This window comes from Ixodes scapularis, unplaced genomic scaffold (genome assembly GCF_016920785.2).
Source record: "Ixodes scapularis isolate PalLabHiFi unplaced genomic scaffold, ASM1692078v2 PGA_scaffold12__126_contigs__length_90152505, whole genome shotgun sequence".
NCBI lineage: Eukaryota > Metazoa > Arthropoda > Arachnida > Ixodida > Ixodidae > Ixodes > Ixodes scapularis.
The window spans coordinates 599,047-620,316 of NW_024609838.1; the positions used below are offsets into that span (position 1 = coordinate 599,047).

Genomic DNA, 21,270 nt, shown 5'->3' on the forward strand with positions numbered 1-21,270 from the left:
CCACCATACTGGCCCTACCGTCGATGCGCCGGTGTCGACACCTATCGCGATCTACACCACACGCCTCACGCGAGCCGCTCCGGTCCCAACACTACCCCGTATTCTAGTACACTGTAACTGAACGTCATAGTCTCCGGTCGCCATACTTCAGTGCGCTACTCAGAGATAGTTCACATTTATCGCTGCTAAGACAGGCAATCTTGATAATATTAAATGCACGTTGCAAAACAACTGTGAAAGCTCGCCGTTAGCAGGCGCTTAGCAGTCGCGGATTTTTTCAGTCTTGGTGCTTATGGCGCGCGATTTGCTCGCTTGCCGAAGCGACGAACTCTCGCGTGCTGGGCTGAGGAGATCGCACGGCTGAGGACTTGCAAAGATACTGGAACGGTGTAGGCCTAAATTTTGTCACTGAAAGTCACTCCTGGTAATGTCTGTGGAGTGGTCGGTTTCATGTTCGAAGTCACCAATGTTTCGACGTAACACAGCTCTTTGTCTTTGTTTCTCGCTCGCTAAGAGTGAGTCACGCACGCCGACATCGGCCAGTGCATAACAGGGGGCGCTATAGTCTGACTAGGTGGCGTAAGCTACCGGCCGATCCAAAAGGCTCAGCCGGATTCATCCATCCATCCAATTGTGCTCAGGTGCAGCTGAATGGCATCACGCACGAGTCCTTTCACGTGCTTCTCAAGTACATGTACACCGGCAGACTGGACCTCACGTGCCAGAACATCGTGGATGTCTTCCAGGCGGCCAAGCACTTGGATATGAAGAACATCAAGGAAAAATGCGCCGAGGTGAGTTCTGCTCATGGTCCTGTCCAGTGCTGTACAAGTTTCTCGAAACATGTATAGTAATAAACATGCAGTTATAGTTACTCGTAGTAAAATGTACAAGGAACGTATACTGTACCTCTGGACGCATATTTCAAAATTTGCATAGGTGCACGTACACATGCTGCAAACACACTTTTTTCACTCCACAAATAATTGTTATTAAATAAGAGGCATGAAATAATTTTATTTAAATCTATTGAGCGGCTATTGTCCTAACAACGCTTGCACTAGTAAGATTTGAATGGGACAGTGTGATACTAGTTTCACTCATTCGAAGAATGCCAAGAGCCGTTAATTCCCCCTCGCAACCTCAAATCCCTGGTAGGAATGTTCGTCTGTTTTGCAGAGGGTGCGTAATAAAATACAATTGAAGAGATGCCTCCTGTATCGTCGTCTTCAATTGTAGCGCCCATCATCTGCTGCGATTGCTCACTTCATTCCAAGATGCTTCATACAACGATGCTTCGTCCCAGATATGTCAGAGCATTCACATTTTGGTTGCCACTCCCCACCTTGCTTTGGATGAAACGTTTTTGTGTTAGGAAACAACCGCAGTATCAAGGGATTATTCCAGCATTTAGAGCCATCTTTTTTAGCTATTAGTTCTTCCCCATTTTGCTGAAGAGTCCGAGAAAGTACTTGCAGAAACGTAGGTTGTCTTAGTTACAGTTATCTAGAAAGTGTACCTAAGGTTAGGTTTCATTTCCAAATAAATGCAACCACCAAGGTTTAAACCTTAGGTTTTAAAAAAAAAGACAAAAAAATTTAGTTACCGGTTTGAGTTACTTGTACCTAGATTTTTTTTTTTTTTTTTTTTTTTGCAAACTGGTTTTTTTAAAGGATGGCGGACGGGGGAATGAAAGGGTAATGTTGGTTTGTTCATAGCCTTGTGGTGCTTCGGTTTCGTGACTACCAGCGACCAAACCAAATTTGTTTGTGCGGTGTCCTGTCTGCTGTCGCGTGAGCAGAGCGTTCTCTGAAATTTTGTTTTTCAAAAATGTTATCCAATTCTTCGCCATCGGAACCAGTGCAAAGACGAATGCCACTGAAAATAGGTGGAGGCTGAGTTGTCTTCAACTGACTATAAACTGAGTTGCCTTCAACTATGTTCCCCGTCTATTTTGTATATTGTGCACATATTTTAAAATAATTCGCCAAAAACTATGACGAAAAAAAATATTTTAAGTGACTTCAAATTTCCTCATGCATATAACAAACATATTAGATTTGTAATATGCTTACGAGAAAAAAATTATCTGAAGAAACGCTTATTGTACAACAGAATCATCTAGCATTCGTTTACAGTTTCCACGTATGTTATATTTTTGTCGCTTCTTTTTAAGAAGCTAGCCTCTCTGAATGTAACCCTCGGCAACAAGATCTGACCGCGATTATTGCTATACACGCATTAATTTGGTTAACTTAGCCGATAATTAACTCGGAAATGACCCCTGTGTAGCTATTAGTGAAGACAGCACTGGCAGTGTTCAGTGAGAAGGGACCACCACGACAGGTACTTTATCTTGCCCTGTTTTTGTGCAGGTCTTGACCAGTTCCCCGGACGATCCCCTGCACGCCCTCTTCGTGTACGTCTCTGGCAAGCGGCTCGGCACCAAACCCGCCTGGCAGAGAGCGTACAAGACCATCCTGAGCAGGTTTCAGGACGTCGTCGCCTTGCCGGAGTTTCTCAATCTGGACATGGACCACGTCAGCGAGATACTCAGTGGAGACGCCATTGCCGCTCGAAGGTGTCACTCTTTCGTGCACACACCTTTGTCTAACTTCTTGTTGTTTCGTTGTCATGTCCGATGACTGGGTCTCACTGGATGGCAAAACAACGTAACACGGATCGCCAACAAAACAAGAGCAGCTTTCCAGCGACAGGGGCAATTGTCTGCACTACCTCTTGCTTACAAAGATCTTTTGTTGCCATTCGATGACGCATAGGTTTAAGAAAGTCTACTGGCAATAAGCTGCATTAGCAAGTCTCCGAGCAGTTTTTTTTTAAACCCATGTTTAGGACAGTTAGGTCAAACACAGCAACCTAAACGCATGTTCTGGTCAGTCAATGTCCTTATGGCTTTTGTCTTAGTTCATTCCTTTTTTGGGGCTTTTTGGTAATGTGTGAGAGACAACTGTGGCCCGGCAGACTGTGTTGGAGGTTTTTGACGCGTTGCCCCCTCGTCGTTTGACAGTGAGACCGAGCTGTATTGGGCGGCACTGAAGTGGCTCAGCTTCGACTGGTCAGCCCGCGAAAAACACGTGGTGGACCTCCTCAAGTGCATCCGGTTCTCGTGCATGACCATGAACGAAGCCGTCGCTTGTTTTCATCCGCCCATTTTGTCGAGAGTCACCGAGATGCCCGAAGTGCGGGAGATGCTCAACAACGCCGTCTGGTGAGTGGATATGAGCCAAGTAGCAAGACCTCGTCAGGTGATTTTAATCACCTTTTGTCTCAACCGCTTTGACACCTGTTTCAAAATAATTTATGTAAAAAAAAAAAACAGAAAAAAAAAACGGCCAAGGTTGTTAGATGAACTTAGTTGTGGAACTCCCGCAGAAGAGGGCACCCCGCACCCCCCCCCCCCCCCTCCCTCCCCCTCAGGTCTGCCACCCGTCGTTTGAAGCCCCATCTAGCAGGGGTGGCCAGAGTGACATGGGGTTAGAGCCGCAGACAAAAGTACAAAAATTAAAAAAAAGCCGCAGGAAAAAAAAAAAAAAAAAGGGGGGGGGGGGGGGGGGGGGAGTGGCTGCTTTTAGCAAAGAACGATTTGGAGGGAACAGTTTGTTCCAACTGTCGACTACGAAAAATAACACCACGCAGTAGAGCGTTTCTTCAACCGCTAAGCAAAAATGAACGCATGGTTCGCTAGCCAGTCACTGCTCCTGACACCAGTTATGCGTATACGGTTCAAAATTATTTCTCGAGCAATAAAGGAAACAGGTGCACTGGACACATGTATGTGTCAAAAAGGAGTTCAGCTGTATGTACGTCGTGTAGAACAAAACTGCCAACACTCTGTTTTTCTTTCTTAACTTTTTTTTTTGTTTGTTTTGGGGACACAGCAGGGAAAGGGAAAAAAAAAAGGGGGTGGGGGAGCACGCTTACTAGGGAGCCGCGAGCCACACCTGAACCCGTGAAAAGCCGCAGTTTGGCCACCCCTGATCTTGAGGCTGCACTTTAAAACTGTATTGTTCGGAGACGCTACGGTGAAACTCTATCTAGACGCTGTGCTTCTAAACTCGTGTAACTGTATTTGCCATAGGAGCCGTCTCCCGAAGAAAAGGTGGCGCGTCGAACGACGGGAGGCAGACGTCGGAGGGAGAGGGCGTATTGCTCATGGAAGCGGCGTCTATGGGCAGTTCCGTAACTGAGTTCATCCAATAACCGTGCCAACTGAGGACGTGTACGGACCGAGAAAAATGGCCGACACGAGTTCCACGTGACATAGACCACATGTCTTTCGCTGCTTGGCTGTCGTGGCAGGTCGCTCTGAGCGTAGCCAATGAAAGGCCTGGCTCTGTGGCACGGGATCTGGTGGAAACGAGGCAGAGAAAGCGTGGTGCAGTATCAGGACAGCTTTTGTTCATTGGACGCTCTGACACACAGCATGGAATGGTGCGCAGTGGGAAACCAGTAAGAGAGTATCGCTCACAATTCAGCTGCCACGTGTCTGTTTACTACATGTTAGAAAGTAGAATGCTCGTGTTTTTACATTGATGAGTGAAAATGGACCCTCGCAGCTACATTTCGGCCAAGCAAGTGGGCCAAGAGGGCAAGTTCAAGCAGTACACGCATCCCCGGAGACGCTTCTCGCTTAAGGGAGACTCCGGCAGTCCGGTAAGTCGCTATAGGCAACCTGCAATGCTGTTTGGTTTGGCGCCATCTATCGACTGAAGCAAGAAATATTGAGTATCCCTGGGAGTGTGGCTGCATTGTTAAAACGTGAGCTTTTACTCTGGTGGCGCCGCTTAGCCTAGTGTCTGAAGCAAGAAATACTGGGTATCCCAGGCAGCCGTGATCGCGTAACGTGCCAGTACAGCAGAAGCTACAGCCCTGGCGGGCCAATGGGAACGTGACTGCGTATCACCGCGGAGCGCGCCTCTACTCCGAAGAAGTATCAGACTTTTCGCTGCGTCATGCTCCAATATGTGTGCGTTGCGCTCGTATACGTTGCGCATTTCAAAGACTTCGGCACGCAATGTGTACGGCTTATCGTTCACCCTTTGCCAAGTTACAACGAGACAGGGTATACCCTTGGGCTCCCGCTCTACTGGCGCCGCCTGGCTGTTGCCGGCTGGCTATACCTATCCGTGCTGCAAGTTTGCTGCATGCAGTAACACCCGGACGCGCTACAAGACCTTGAGTCACTTCAACCGTTGCAGTGCACACGTACAAAGAAGACTGACGCACTCTCCCGCGGATTTGATGACAGTACCGATAAAAAAGAGACGTTCGCCCCTCTTGCCAAACAAAAAAACAAAAAAAAACTGCACGACTATTGGAGCATACCGATCACACTTCTGGTTGGTTGAACGCAGCCCTCGCGTCTAATGCGCATGCTCATAGTTTGCGGCGAAACAATGGCGGATTCGGATGATTGACGCGGCAGCTATAGACCTTTCCAGCGGCAGTCTCGAACGAAGCGATTTACAGCGCGTGTCCCTGGTTTTGAGAGTGTACGTCAGTGTTGCCCGACTGCGCTGAGCTGTGGAGTTTCCCGTCAGTGGGCTGCTGCAGCCGGCGTAGGCGCCATTCCGGACGCTGGTGGCGGCTGAATTGCCGCGTTTTCTTTTTTATCTTGTGTTCTGTGGCGAACATAATTTATAAAGGTCTTTAAGAAAGCAGTGCTATATTTTTGGGAACAAAAACAAAGAAATGAAAGCTGTTTTGGTGAGTCCGTGCGCGACAGAACAAATGCCACTGGAACGTTTGTTTCATTTTATGTTCATTGTTTTACGGCACCGTACACTCAGCCGTGCACACACAGGATATCCGTACTGCATGGATATTCCCCGCTCACAACATAAAATTCAATGAGTCTCATCAATCGAACAAAAAATATATTGTACGCACCCCACGGTGCCGGGTTATCCGAACAGGATTTGAGAAAGGTCTCAAATAACACAGCATATCCAATATACAGTGTCGACGATAGTCACTTCACGACGATCGGACGGAAACCGGCGTGTTTTGGGGAACATGTAAAAGAGAGCTCCTTTTTTGCACAGCTACAAAGGAAATGAACGAACGTGCTTATTCCGTCGCCACACCCCGGACCCGACCCTATCAGCTAGTTTTTGCGAAGACCCGGAACACAGCCTGGAAGGCTTTTTGGCGATAATCTCGAAGGAAATAATCCTCCAAGCACGTCAAACTGCCTGCGTCGCGGGCTGCTTGACGTTCGCTCTCTTCGTTCGTTTCCTGCGAAGGCCGAGCGGGCTACGAGCCCTGGTATTCCCTGGTTCTCACAGTTGAAGGTAACATACAAAGGGTAAGCATCCTAAACAGGGGAATAAAATGAAAACTTCAAAGAAAAGCCGCCGAACTCCGAATGCGAAATGCAGGTGGGGAGTCACGCTGACCGGGTTTCCACAGCTCAGGCGGGTGCCAGAAATTTCTGGCTGATAGGGGTCGCTCGATTCGCAAAATGGCGGCGGCCAGAGTGCTCTTTTTGCAAAGGTCTATACTAAATGGCGCGAACTTTTGAGACGGGTTTCATGAAAAGGAGATGTTCCTGCGAGTAAATATTGTGCTCCCATAAAGAGGGGGAAAAATCGCGCAGGCAGGGGACAGGAAGCATAGTGCGCAGCAGATTGTGCTGCGCCTTGGCTGTCCCCACAGTTCATGTACCTGACATGAAAAGGAACCGTTTTTTCTTTGTCTTTTTCTTTCAGCCCGACCAGGGCATGGGCGACACGAGCACGGTGGCGAGCAACTCGCCGCCGTCGCCGATGCTTCGCGACAGGTGCGCGCCCCTCAAGTGCAGGTCGGCGCCGACCGGGCGGAGGAGGACCACGATGGCCACGGCCCGCAGCGCCGCTCCGCAGCCGAGCACCTCGGGAGAGACGTCTCCGCCCGCGATGCTCGAACAGGAACGAACTTCCCAGGTGGACGCCACTCAAAGCGGCTCGGAACGAGAGATTCAGCTTCACGTGCAAGAGGTGAGGCAGCAGGCGAACGGAACGCGTTGCGAGTGTGTCAGGCCGTTTGTATACTAAAGGCCCATTAACACAGCATCGTTTGCTTACATTTGACTCCGTTACGTTGTGATACACGCCTTGCACTGACGTCTCATCGGGAGCATTGTTCCCCGGTACGTTCCTCTACACGGACTCGAGTTGTCCCCCAATAAGTAGAAACGTCGGACCCTGTCAGAATTGCACACGTTAGAATGGTTCATGTTCGTCCACTTGGCTTATTTTTTCGTCACTGGACACGGACTCGAGTTGTGGTCGAGCTTGTGCAGTCCCTCAATAAGTAGAAACGTCGGACCCTGTGAGAATTGCACACGTTAGTGGAACAATGGTTCATGTTCGGCCATCTTACTTTTTTTTTTCTGGTCACTGGCTTTACCTACGTCGCTTTTAAACCTCGATTCTCACTGGCCACCGGAAGTGTCATCAATAAATCAATGATCCAATCTGTCAGTCGAATTTGCGGGAGGAAGTCTTGTCGGGGTACTCGCCACTCCAGAGGAGGCGACGACATTCAGCGGAAAAGACGCGAAGGAGAGAAGCTGGGAGCTGCCACCTATAGCCAAGTGTGAAGCTAAACCTAACGCGACCAGGCGGCCAAAATATAAGACAGAGGAGAGGGAATGAGGTGTACGCCACTGGAGTTGCGGGTAGCGCCGGTCCTTGAGACCTCCTTTGTCTGCGAGGCAGATCCCGACCTCCGCTGCTGAGTCCAAGGCCTGGACGGCAGACCCGATGCTCCACCGTCTACTCCAGTCTCGGTCCCTGGGGAAGCACACGCGCATCGAGTGGGACGAGTACCCCGCCAAGGCCCTGCCGGAGGACTCGCGTCTACGTCACGGCAGTCCTGGCTTCCTCCTTGTCGGAGGCATCGACCCTGAATTTCCGCAACAAGTGTCCACGGGTAATTTTTCTTGCGTGTGTGGCGCCCAAGTAGCCATTGGGAAGTAGCCATGGGCGTCTGTTGCCTCCGTGGTAGATGAGAAATTTACCCAGTGGACTACCACTGTCTTCAACATGCACCACGTAGTAGTGATACACGACCGCTCGCCGGTACGATGCTCATTCAGATCGGAACGGACCGGTGAGGAAATTGAACCCAGAATCTCTGGGTTCTGAAGTACGAGCTTTCGCTCCCGCTGCTCTGAGCTGCGATGCGTTGACGCACTCGGCCACGCAATCGTTTCTAACTATGGCGTGCCTTCATGTGCGCTTCGCTTAGGGCAATGAAATCTACCCATTTTGTTGCGAACGCTTCGTTTCTTTTTTTGTTTGTTTTGTTTTTCTTCTAAAGTGCGTGAAAAGAGCGTCTCCCTTTGCAAGGCTGTGCTACGACGGCATTTTGTTTCCCGCGATTTCTTTGTATTTTTTTATGTAAGCGCGTACTGTCTTCATCGGGTGCTACAAAGAATGTCATCACACTAAACAGGACACTGAGGCGCCCTAGAGGCACTCTATTTCCAATGATACACAAGACAAGGGTGTGGATTATCGTATGAATGAAACTGTTAGGATGCTCTAGAGCGTACAGACGACTGTCTGGTGTCAGTGGCAGTGAGCTAATTTATCATCAGAACCAGTCACCGCGACACGAAACACCTGACGTTTTTAATTTTAGTGGCACGCAAGTTATCATCTGTCAGAGAACTGAGTACGGAAGTAAACAACAAAAAGGGCGTATTTTTCGCTCACAATGGGCGAAGAAACGAGAGTAATAGATGTAACGCGGTCTTGCAATGCGGGTGGAATAGTGCCGTCACGTAAATGAGCACGGAGGTGCAACGTGGTTAATTCTCATAGCCGCCGTGGTTGGCGTCGGGGATGCCACTGACGACCTCCACGAGTGCTCGGCGATCCGTGAAGTGGGTAAGCGCGGTGGAAGTTTCTAAAACCATCCAACATTACGCATTACAACTGGATCCAGCCAAAGTGGCATTTCGCATAACGCGAGTAATGTTTGAAAAAAACAAAAAAAACAAGTCTTTCAAGCAGACGACACAAAGATTCTCCCCTCGTCGCACCATTCTTGACGGGACGCCAGGACTGCCTTCTTCGCTCTCTTCGCGCGGCACGAGCTATCGCTTTGAAACAAGAGTGGCAGATTTACTGCATAAGTGCTATATTCACGATCAAATTGTTTCTTTGGGTGTTTGTAAACATCGGGTGTACCTGTGACCGGCCGACAGGTTGCACCGTGCTCGCGTACGAGGAAGCAGACGACCGTTGGCACCGCATCGCCATGTTGCCCGAACCGAGACATCACCACGCTGGTGCGATTGCCGGCGACAGCGTCTATGTCGTGGGTGAGTGGCCGGGATCTCTATCCACTTTATCAGAGGAGCTACGATCACGCCAAACAGAAATACTACAACTTGAAAACACCTGCAAAAATAGCTTACTGTTTAACCACCCGTCGTAAGACCTCACAGAACGGTGACTAGCTCTTCCTGCGGAAGAGCTCTCCATTACGAAGTCTTTCTAAGCCGGAGTTGTGAATAGATTTGGAATCTGTTCCTGCTAAAGTGCACCCATGGGGTTGTTAACCGCTGGCACATGCATATATTGTCTGGGACAACATGAGCTGAAATAGCCCCCTCCCCCCTCTGCTTCTTCGGCTTTTCTGCCAGTTTTGAAAGAAGGTCTGGCTCAAACTTGAGCGGAACGCGAAGGTTATATCTCAATCCCGGAACTCTCTGGCAGTTTGAGATACGATGGAGCTTGTGGGAAGTGCAGGCGCAGCAAACGTCCGGATCCTATTTCAGCTCATATTGTCCGGGGCCTTCTGTGCTTTCCACCTAACGGATGCTGTTTCGGTGACGACGGACGCAGGGGGCCTAAACAGTCGTCGCACCGTGGCCGGTCGCGTGAGCCCGCTGGCCTCGTGCCTGTGCTACCAGCTTGGCCAGCGCCAGTGGGACACGCTCCCGGACCTGCACCAGTCCAGGGCGTTCCACGGCTGCGCCAACGTGTCCGGCTCGATCTTCGCGGTCGGCGGCAAGGACAAGCGCGGAAGGTCAGCGTACTCACGCTACTAAAACAAAACAATTAGATACCGTGTTACTCGTTACTGTATCAAAATGTAACTAGAATGCGTTGATAATGTAGTGATTGCGCAGGCGAGCTGGTGGATGTTAACCATTTTGTTCTTAGCCCGAGACTGAGGCAGGAAAAGAGGAAAGTTTCGAAGTAGAACAGCTGTGTTAGAGACGTGTCCTCGACTGTTCATTTTTTTCTACTTCGAAACTTTCCTCTTTTCCTGCCTCAGTCTCGGGCTAAGAACAAAATGGTTAGAATGCGTTCCCCGCTCCTTCTCTTGAAAAGTAACTAGGTCGTTGCCTTGTTAGCCAACAAGGTAACCAGGTACAAGTAACGCGCTTCTTGTAACTCGTTACGTACTAGTCTGGGCAAACCAAAAGGTTACGAATTCGCCTCCACTCAAGAAAATACGGTGCGCCTGCTTTTCCGCCGAGCACTTGAGAGAGCCAATCACATGCAATCCACGCAGGGAGCTCCCTTCGTTGATATGCAGCGACTGGTTCTTCCAAGGCTGCAACTCATTGCGTGTAAACATGGTGCTTGCCCACGGGAGCTGTGGGCATCGCACATGCGCAGCAACCACTTTATTATTATTTTTCAAGAAGTGAAGCGTCCGCGTGTGCGAATAGATTGGCGGATGGATGGACGGATAAGGCTGAACTCTGAATCGGGTAATGGCTTGCGCCCCCTGGCGAGTGTGCCGTTGGGCGGACAGAGCCGCCGCACCGGCAAGACGTCGGCGACATGAGATCGTGCGTATATGGTGTGTGGCTTTCGGCAAGTTCGATTCAATCGATTGACGCGAGACAGAAATAAAATGTATGCGCCCGTAGAGTGTTCGCTAGTGCGGCTCGAAATGTTAAGCTGTCTCGCGTCAGCATACTTTGTGAAACGATTGGGAGGCCCGTTAATTTACGTTCTCGATAATGATGCATCTTACAAATCATTATTTTTGACTGGTAAGGGGGAAGTGATGGGTGGGTCGAACTTAGATTGTCTTTATAAATACTGAGTTGAGTTATAATTAACATTTTATTTGTCACGCGTTTTTTAACTTATAGAGATTCGAGTTAGCCATTAGAAACGTTTTGCCAGTCAGTGTATAAGCACCTAGATAAAGACCCTCCCTTACAAAAATATGAAACGAGTTTCAATTGAAAGTCATTCAAATGAATAGAAACTCAATTGAAACTCATTGATCATTTTTGTAAGGGCTGTGCGCTGGATGCCCTTAGTTATTTACATCGATCGAACGCAAGGCGTAGACTATACACGAAAAGCGTTCGATCAAGGTAGATTACTAGAGAGAGACTCAAATGGACAGGTGTTAGTCAGTGGCCTCCAGTTTCATTTCATTTTTTCTAATTCCCAATTTCTTTTTGTTACTGGAAAGCCGCGATTAAAACTATCATAGTAAGTTATTTTTTTTATCTAAACGCTAGTAGTAAAACGCAAAGACATCGAGGATGTCCGCATTGACTGTACTTTCCCATGTGCTGGGTTAAGCAGCGCTTCATATATTTACGGTTGGCCGTCATAAAAATTAATAGAATATGGTGGCCGTAGCATGAGACCGTCGAAAGGAACCGGGTGAAAGCACTATACCCTTACAAAAGTTCATCGAGAAACAATGGCGGTCGTCATTTCTTGGCTAGGTGGCGCAAGCTGCCGCCCATATTACAGAGGGTAAACCATTACCGTCCATTCATCCATTGGGCACGAGGGATGCGATTGGATCCGAGTCATTGCCGATCGCTGACGTGCCTCTCGTGTCTAATACGTGACGTGGCCGAGCGGTGGCGGACAGGCGATGTCGCGCACACTCTAAAGAAGGTCATATTCGCAGGAGTCTTTGTTCCGCGCTGCAGACTTCTGGACAGCGTGGAGTGCCTGGAGCCCAACGCGAGCCGTTGGAAAGTCCTGGGGGAGTCCCTCCGTCCCGCCCGGATGGCCATGGGCGTGGCAGCGGCCGGACGTCTCCTGTGCTTGGCTGGAGGAATCGCTCAGCTCGGAGGACGGCTGTGCGTGCTGGCAGACGTGGACTGCTACGACGTCGCAGCCAAGAGGTCGGGGGATACCCTTCGTTCCCGTCGCTCCGCCTTAACGTCCCACATATGTCGTCGATTTCGCAACACCTTGTCAAGAGCAGAGCGATTGACCTGCCACCAAATAACGTCCAATTTCTACACAAACGCGCTGTTTACAAAGAAGTCGGCATTTGCCCACGCCAGCTTGTGGGCGCCGCTCGTACTCAGAAACCAGATTCGCATGCGCAGTGCCGACCGCAGCGCCACCACAGTGGTGCGACGTCAAACAGTTGAGTTGGTGTATCTGGGCACCCTGCCATGTAGTAAGGCCCCCTGATTAAGAAAGGTTGCGATGTCACCTCCGTCCTCATCCGGCGCGCGCACTCTTATCACCGTTGAGTAAACAGCGAAACCGGTGAGCTGCCTGCTTTAGTCATGTCTTAACAAGCTCTACATTATGTTTAACACTTCCGTCGTCACGGGCGCGAATCACTGCCTGAAGAAATTTAGAAGTCATTTCGAAGTAGTTTCAGTGCATTTCAAAAGTAATTGTAATGCAAGTACTTTTAGTCTGCGGTTATTTGTAATGCAATTTAATTACATTTGTGTATTTCTGAGGAAAGTAATGAGTGACCTAATTTCATTACTTCTCAAAGGTAATTTTGCCATCTCAGCGCAAAACCTTGGGCCTAGCGAAATGCAGTCCTAGGGTCGCCTCATAGAGGGAGAAATCACAAAGAGATCACAAGACCTCGGTCCCAAGCAAACGCGAGTGTGGAAAACGGACGTTTGGTGTCTCCTTGTGGACCGCCCTCTGCCTCGTCTTGGAACCGAAACCGTCGCAGGTGGCTCCGCGGACCCCGACTGCCCTGGCCGGTGTGCTTCGGGTCCCTGATTTCGGCGCCCGGAGGCTCCCTCATCCACGTTGGCGGCCTGTCCGTGAGCGGCGTCGTGCACGGACCCGAGCTCCAGGAGAAGACGACGTCTTTCCGGAGTCGCTCGGACGTGGTCCTCTGGGAACCCACGTCCTCCGGAACCTGCTGGAGACCTCTCTGTCCCCTGCCCGAACCCCGGCACGGCGTCGGTGCCGCGTTGTGTGGCAAGAGTAAGGTCGCGTGCCGGAGGTCTCGTTCCTCTTCTTACATCGTGCTGTACCCTCAGACGCCTCGACATAAATACTGCCCCAATAGGTTCAGTGCCGATCAGCCCGAGAAACGCACGGTGTGGCCTATTATACGATCGCGCTTCTTGCTGTGTGATTGGTTCCTCGGTGTTCTTATCGGCGAATGCTGCAACCTCATTGGCTGTGGAGCTATAATTACATGCACGGGACTTGCCGCGTCCTGCGTCTCTTGAACTACCCAGAGCACAAGTTCGTCTGCTTTTTGCACAGGGGTTGCGATGATGTCAGAACACCGAGCTCTTATTGGCTGATTGAAAAAAAAAATGGTGAGTAGACCTCAATGCTAGATGCCTGGAGGTCCACCCCCTACCCTTCCAACAAGAGCCAATCAAAACTCGGCGTTCTGAAGGCACCGCGACCCCTGGGCAAGAGGCAGGAGAACTTGCACTTTGCATAGGCGCTCGAAGCAGCAGTCCTTAATTCTCAATCGGTTTCGCCAATCAGAAAGGTAAGCGGCATCGAGACCCCCATAGCCATGCAGGCTTAGTGGTGAAAAGGGGCCCGCCCTCCTTGCCGCTGAATCAGCAATGTCATTAAAGCGTGGTACTAGTCGCTCATCTTATTGGCCGAGTTGGTCAAAGGAACGCCAATGGTGCTCCGAGTGAACCGTTGTGAAGCATACCCTCACGTTCTAGAAACGCTACGCGCATGAGTTTACTGGCTTACTTTCCCGTGGGAGGCCGGCGATGTTCGGACACATGTAGGCTAATAAGTTATAACGACGAAACCTAAAACATATTTAGGCCTTCAAACAAAGACGGCGACATCAAGGGTGACATCTCACGTGCTCACGTGACGCTGTACTGACAATACAGGCTCAAATTTGGGCCTAACCTTATAAACGCTTTCAGGCAGCTGCCATAACCGACCTTCAGTTTTTGTTCCCTCTTATTCCGTTCGCTCCACTTCATCATTTCCACAGCAGGGCATGTTATTGCCACTTTGGGTGCTACTGTGTCCTTCTCCCCAGCATAGGCCCTTGTGGAGGCTCGTCAACGCCCGCTTCAGTGGCTCGGCATCTCGGTAAGACAAGAGACGGTCGGCTATGGCGGCTCAATCTGGCGCGCGCTGAAAGCGTCTATAGACGATTCCAAGCAGAGGGGACTGACCGCCGCCATGTTTCTGCTCGTACGAGCATACCCGTGCAATTGCGAGCTTGCAAAAAGCTACGTCCACACGCACGCTTCACGCGCGCAGCGCAAGTTCGTCTGCTTCTTGCGTGGGGATTGCATTGACGTCAGAACGCCGAACTCCGATCGGCTCTGATGGAGGGACAGTGGGTAGACCTCAAGACTAGCTGCCCTGAGGTCTACCCAGTGTCCTTCCAACCAGAGCCAATCAGAACTTGGCGCTCTGACGTCATCGCAGCTCCAGAAGCTGACGAACTTGCTCTCCGCATAGACACCCCGAGTACCCTGCGGGAAAGCATATGCACGGTCTTTTTTTTTTTGTTCAATACGGGGCAGTAGGGGCGCGTTACAGCTCGCTCCTGGCGGATTGCAAGAAGTTTGATGGTGTGATAGGAATGCTTGAAAAGCACCCCGCCCGAAAAACGATAAGAAAAGCAAGAAACACCAACAAAATACTGCGTTTCTCAGACTGCGTGCTCGACTTACTAATTATGCAACCCCCTAAAAGACAAGGTCCGCGCATGATGTCACCGTTAGTGGACCTCCGACCCACCCCTAGCGGCGTACACGCCAAGGCACGACGAATGGATAGCGTGGCAGAAGGTGAAGGGGGTACATTCGGAAAATGTGTCGATGCTTACGGGAACTATACCTTTACACGGCGTCTCCTGCGTTTCATGCCACCGGTCCAGACGGCACCCTGTACGTGCTGGGAGGCCTCTCGTCTTCGACGGACCGTCCTCCCCTGGGGGTTCTGAGCGCCGCCACGTCAGGCGACGGAACCTTCTACCGAGCGAGCCAACTCCCCGGACCCGTGACTGGTTCGCTGGCGCTGCCGCTGCCGGACACCGAGACGACGTCGTCCGAGCGCCGACGTTCTTTGTCATGACCGAACGACGATACACCATAGACAAATAAAAGAAGAAAAAATGAATTGACCTCAATAGATATCGCCTCTCATTACTGGATTCTTTATACTACTTGGGATGTTTATCACGACTGTTTTATGAACCATTGAATCATTTATGACTTCGTGGTCTAATGAGCAAAAGCGTGGGCTGTAATATACCAACTAAAACAAAAAAGGGGGCAAGCTCTCTTCTTCTAAAAGTAACCACTGGTGGATTCACGCAGCGCCTTCTGCTACGTCAAACAAACAATGAAACTGATAAAACAAATGTAAGATGGCATAAAACAAATGTAAAAGCACAAAAAACAAATCTGATATTTTATGAAACACGTGAAAGCACACAAAACAAACTAAATAATAAAAATACAAATGGGATATTACACAAAACAAATGTGGAATTATATACACCAAACGTGGTGATATTACACGTAATAAACGTGATTTTGTTCTCCACAACTCCTTGGTATACTTCTCTTATGCGTATCTGTTGTTCTAGCCTTCGTTGCTGTAAACCGTAAACCCGGTATATTTTACTTCGCATTTCTTGGTCGAGCAGCTCGAATAATCTTCACTGTAGTAACCTATGGATATTGCTGCGTTATTCAATTGTGAACATTGCTGAACTAGGCTGTATGCGACCTCCGATCTTTAGAAAACTATAATGTTATAGCCAATTCGCCTTTATTTATTTTTTATTTATCTTAATTCTTGCAACAAACACAAGCTTATCGGGTTCACTTAAAAATACAACAATAATATTTTAAATTAACATTTGATTAAGAATCGTGAACTGCAGTATCGCAAACACAAGTTACACAAGTTCAGTTTTTTTGCTGATTTTTTTGTTGGAAAGGGCTGCCTTTTCCTTACACCCAAAAATAGTTCAAAACTCGGTGAGACCTTCGTCTTTGATCTTTTGCCACCTCTTCCGGTCTCTTGAAAAGATCGCACCCTCTCTGTTGCTTCCGTTCCGGCGTGGTCTAGTGGGGATTCCACTTCCGGACGCGATAGCGAACGGACGTGTCATCATGTGCTCCGTCGGAGCGGTATCAGCGGCCAACGGCCGCGGTAACAGGAACACGGAATTTGATGCCCAGGAGTATCAAGTTATTTTGCCACATCTTCCTACAGGTACGACAGTTTTGAATACCGTATTTTTACACGCTGACGTGAGAGGAAGGCCCTACCGCCTGGAACATTTCCACGACGCCCTGGATGGTGTGGGGCTGTTTTCAGAGGTAATTGCCCTGGGGGCCTACCAATACAACCATGTGTGGGCGGTCACCTTCTGGAATGTCGAAGGGAAAAAGAAGCTGCTCGCCGCAGGTGAGCTCCGCGTCAAGGAGGGCCGGTGCATCGTGGTCGACCCGAGCAACCAGCATACACGATTGAAGCTCCACTGGCTGCTTCACTTCATTCCTGACGACGAGGTGCATTTGGCCCTGGCGCCCTATGGAAAGGTCACAGAAGTCACCAGGGACCGGTGGCGCGCTCAAGGTTGCGCCGGCGTGTCGTCGACGACGCGGTCGGTGTCTCTGAAGCTCAAGGCAGGAGTCACGGTGCACGCCCTCCCTCACCAACTGCGAGTTGCCGGGGACCTTGCTCTTGTGGTAGTTCCGGGCAGGGCGCCGCTTTGTCTACGGTGCCGTGGTAAAGGCCACATACGGCGTGAGTGTCGTGTGCCGCGCTGTGCACTCTGCCGACGATTTGGCCACGAGGAAAGCCAGTGCGTCAGGACTTACGCGACCGTTACGGGGCCCGTGGAGAATGAGGACGCGTCCGAGCACCTGATGGACGCGACCGAGTCCGAAGACGCTGCCGACGGAGCTGGGGGACCACCACTCCCAGAGGCACTGCCCCCGCACAGTGCCGAGGACAGGAATGGCATCCGGAGCGTCGTCGAGAACCGTCCTCTACCTCAAGCGCGGGCTGCGGGTGACGTGTCTGCAGCGGAAGACGTATCCATGACCCACAGCTCGGTGCCTGTGGCGACGCCCAACAAGGAGCCGGAGGACTGGAGCGGCGACGAGGCAAGATCCAGCGGCGCAGTCGCCAAGCGGGCTCGCGAGGAAGGCGTCTTCAAAGGACTGAACACCAACGCGGTTCTCCCCGAGGAGCCACCTCCAAAAGCGGCGTCGGTGCGACGAGTGAGCTTCAAGCCCAAACCGAACATTCCGACAGAGCGACGTCCAACGGCGACATCACCACCTTAGGTGTGATGGCCCGGGCTCCGAGCGGCAACTCGTTTCGAGCTCGAGACGGACGGCACTGGAGAGGACGAGAGCCCCGAGTTTGTTCGTTGAGGACCTGGCAGACGCGGTCGGTGGGTTCTTTGGGATATCCTGAGATTCCTGACTACCGGCGAGTCACCCGGTTCATTAGTACTTCGTCTTTGCAGCAAAGCCAAGTTAGGCACCATGCGGCCCGTCTGATCTAATTCATGGCAGTAAGGCTTGAAACAGCTCTTCGTGTAGCCACGCTGAACGTGAGAGGTCTGTCAGCAAGGCGCCGACAGTATCAACTCAGTCGCCTCCTCCTGGAAGACGACTTGGACGTTGTTGCTGTTCAAAAAACAAAGGTGGAAAGCCAAGAGCAAACGGACCGCATGGTGCAACCTTTCAAATCACGATACAATGTATGTGTATGCCACGCGGTTGGGACATCTGGGGGTTGCGCTCTTTTTCTCCGTAATTCTTTAGGCATATTAGTAGAAACCGTCGTTGTTTGCGATACGGGACGTTAAATTGTTTGTGACTTTTCGTTTTCTGGCTACCGATGGCGGGTAGTCTGCGTGTACGCGCCAAATCGGGAGTGTGATCGAAGATTTTTTTTTTTTTGAGCGCGTTGCTTCTTATCTACATACTGAAAGAATTGTTACATTGTTGGGGGATTTTAATTGTGTATGCGCCGCTGAAGATAGAGTGCGTAATTTGCCTGTGCGGGATCAGAGCGCTCTTTTGTTGAATTCTCTAGTGCAAGAGTGCGGCCTGGAAGACGTCGGCCTTTTTTTTGTCTAGTTCTTTTGTTCCCCAATTCACGCATTTTCAACGAGATAGTCAGGCGCGATTAGATAGAGTGTATGTTTCAGCGGGCCTGGTTCCTCTGTGTGAGAACTACGAGGTCAAGCACGTATCTTTTAGTGACCACAGTTTAGTTGCTTTCACAATTGAGAGAAAGGAAACAAAATCGCGGTTTAACTGGGAACTGTGGAAACTCAATGACAAGATGCTGAAAGACGAAACTTTCGTTGACGGAGTAAAGAAGAGTCTTAGAAACCTGCTTGCTGTCGAGTCGAGAGGTGTTGGCGAACTATGGGAGAATTTTAAAGATGAAGTTAAAATCAACACGATTGAAAGATCATGTATTTTACGCCGTCTGGAAAAAGAAAAGGAAAAGGAACTACAGTGTAAGCTAGATTTTCCTGTAAGCGTAGAAAGTGCGCGACCCGGTGCGTTTATTAAAGAAATAAAAGAAGTAAAGGGTAAATTAGAGCTTATCGACATCGAAAGATACAGAGGGGCTGCGATAAGGGCCCGCGCTGAACGAATCTTTTTAGGAGAAACGCCGACTAAGCGCTCGCTTGGCGACGAAAAGAGGTATGCGACGCAAAACGAAATAAACGAGATACAGTACGGGACCACGGTTACTCGGGACCGAAAGATAATTGAGCGTGCTTTCGTAGATTACTATCGGGACCTGGTGGGACGTCGGAGACAAAGAGACAGAGGATTTGATAACGTTTTTTTAAACCTCATGCCAAAGTTAGACGACGACGTTAAAGATCGCCTGGAAGCACCGATCAGTGTGAGGGAAATAGAAAGGGCAATTGACGAGCTAGGTTCGGGAAAATCGCCTGGTCCTGATGGCTTAGGTGCAGCTTTCTACAAGGCTTTCAAAGTCGATGTGGCCGAAGCCCTGCACCGCGTGATAATGGAAGCATACGAAAGAAAAGTATTGCCCCCATCTTTTCGCCAAACGCATATAGTACTAATTCCAAAGAGTGATGACCCCGCGAACCTGCTATCCGTTAAGTCGTATCGACCAATTAGCCTTACAAATGTGGACTATAAAATCTTTATGGAAGTCTTAGCGAGAAGCCTGCAAGGCGTAATAACCTCCATTGTTGGGACTCATCAAACATGTGGCATTAAGGGGAGAACGATTGTCACCAACATCCACATTGCAAGAAGCATCCTAGAATGTTGCGATGTATTTGAAAAAAACGCGTGGCTATGATGCAGCTTGACTTAGACAAAGCTTTTGATAGGGTAGCACACGATGTTCTTTTTTGCATTTTAGATCAAGTAAACGTTGGCAGTGTACTCTTAGAAGGAGTTAAAATGTCTTACGCTGAGTGTTTTGCGAGCATTATTGTAAATAAGCGCGTTAGTGAAAGTTTTCAAGTTCTCTCCTCCGTCAGGCAAGGGTGTCCTTTATCACCCTTGTTGTTCGCTCTTTATCTGGAACCCTTTTCTTTAAAGCTGTTATTCAACGAGAAAATCCGCGGCTTTAGGCTGTTGAACAGCGAAGTAAAGGTCCTTTCGTACGCAGATGATATCGCTGTGTTCTGCGACGATAAGGAAAGCATAAATGAAGTGGTTAAGGACGCCCTTGAATTTTGTAAATTTTCTGGGAGTCTCATCAATTGGGACAAATGTGTGGGCTTCTGGCATAGTAGTTGGGATACCAGACCGGCTGGGTTCGAAAGAATGCACTGGACTTGTTCGCCGGTTAAGTACCTCGGAGTGCCTCTTCAGCATTACAAGGATACGACTGAGTATTGGAGGGAAGAAGTTGAGCAGGTTCGCGCTAATACGCTTAAGTGGGGAGGCTTGAATCTCTCAATTTTTGCTCGTTCTACTGTGTGTAACATTTTCCTTGTGGCTAAAGTGTGGTATGTTCTCCAGGCACTGTGGATGTCTAGGGCCAATATTCAAAAGTTGCATAGAGTATTCGCGGTTTTTGTGTGGGGCTCGGGATGGGAGCGAACCAGTCGCACAAACTTATTTCGCTCTGTGAAAAGTGGGGGGCTTGGTTTGGTTCATTTGTTTCTTAGGCAGATTGTGTCTCGATTTCTTTTTCTACGGGACCAGAGAGATGAATTTTTGCGGACTATGTTACAAGTTAGATTGTGTGATACGTTGCATGAATTTGTTGTCTCAGCGAGCAGCATAAGGTGCCGGAGTGCGCGGGGTTTTTTACTCGAAGTTATTAGATCTTTTCAGTTTCTGAAGGTACGCTTCTCGCTTCAGTATCTAAGCGAGGTCACAAAGAAGCGCTTGTATAAAGATCTTGTCGATAGTGTTTTGCCTGTGCCCTTGTACCGTTCCATATACTGTGAGGGCCACGGCCAAGATGTGCTCAAAAGGGTAAAAAAGATGCCAGTACGTCCAGCGGTGAAATCCTTCTTTTTTCAACTTCATAGTGGGACGCTACCCGTTAAGCCCTGGCTTCAAGACAGAGGTATATTTGTGCCCTGGTCGGTTGATTGTCTTTTGTGCAGGAAGCCCGAAACTGTAGACCATATTTTCCTCGACTGCTGGGACGCAGTGTTTCACTGGGATATCATGCAGCGTACTTTGAAAAAGAGCCTCCCAGTGTCGGCGTATGTTATCCGGTTTCTTTGTGTCGAACGGGACGGGGGTGTGCCCTATGACACGATAATGGTCTTGGCCCTGCATAGTATTTGGAAATCGAGGATGGCAGTTCGCCATGCTGACGTGGACGCTCGTCCAGTTCGCGACTACTTTATTGAGAGTATTGTTCACCTACGGGAAGTGTACAGAGCGCAGAGCGAGCAGCCTGACTGGCTGTCAGCTCTGGACGGATTGGTCGCACTGAAGGAATTTTAACCTAATCGCGCCGGGACAGCGCTTGCCGGACGCATTTAATCGTTAATTCCCGTCCAGTATTGTATGTTTTACTGCCAAGCCGGTAATAAAGAAAAAAAAAA

General features: G+C 49.7%; 1 protein-coding gene across 1 annotated transcript; it reads left to right on the forward strand.

Annotated features, from left to right (window-relative positions):
* The first annotated feature begins 692 nt into the window (after window positions 1-692).
* Window positions 693-15,296, forward strand: LOC120846339. Its single transcript, XM_040503728.1, has 11 exons — window positions 693-794; window positions 2,376-2,581; window positions 3,029-3,229; window positions 4,578-4,674; window positions 6,732-6,998; window positions 7,722-7,935; window positions 9,218-9,334; window positions 9,861-10,044; window positions 11,936-12,133; window positions 12,940-13,199; window positions 15,100-15,296. The coding sequence occupies exons 1-11, from the start codon at window positions 693-695 to the stop codon at window positions 15,294-15,296; spliced, it is 2,043 nt and encodes a 680-aa protein (XP_040359662.1).
* The last annotated feature ends 5,974 nt before the right edge of the window (window positions 15,297-21,270 follow it).

Coding starts and splice junctions, on each gene's coding strand:
- LOC120846339 (XM_040503728.1), top strand. CDS start 693: ATGTACACCGGCAGACTGGACCTCACGTGCCAGAACATCGTGGATGTC. Junction 6,999..7,721: donor TTCAGCTTCACGTGCAAGAG/GTGAGGCAGCAG, acceptor TCTGCGAGGCAG/ATCCCGACCTCCGCTGCTGA. Junction 7,936..9,217: donor TCCGCAACAAGTGTCCACGG/GTAATTTTTCTT, acceptor ACCGGCCGACAG/GTTGCACCGTGCTCGCGTAC.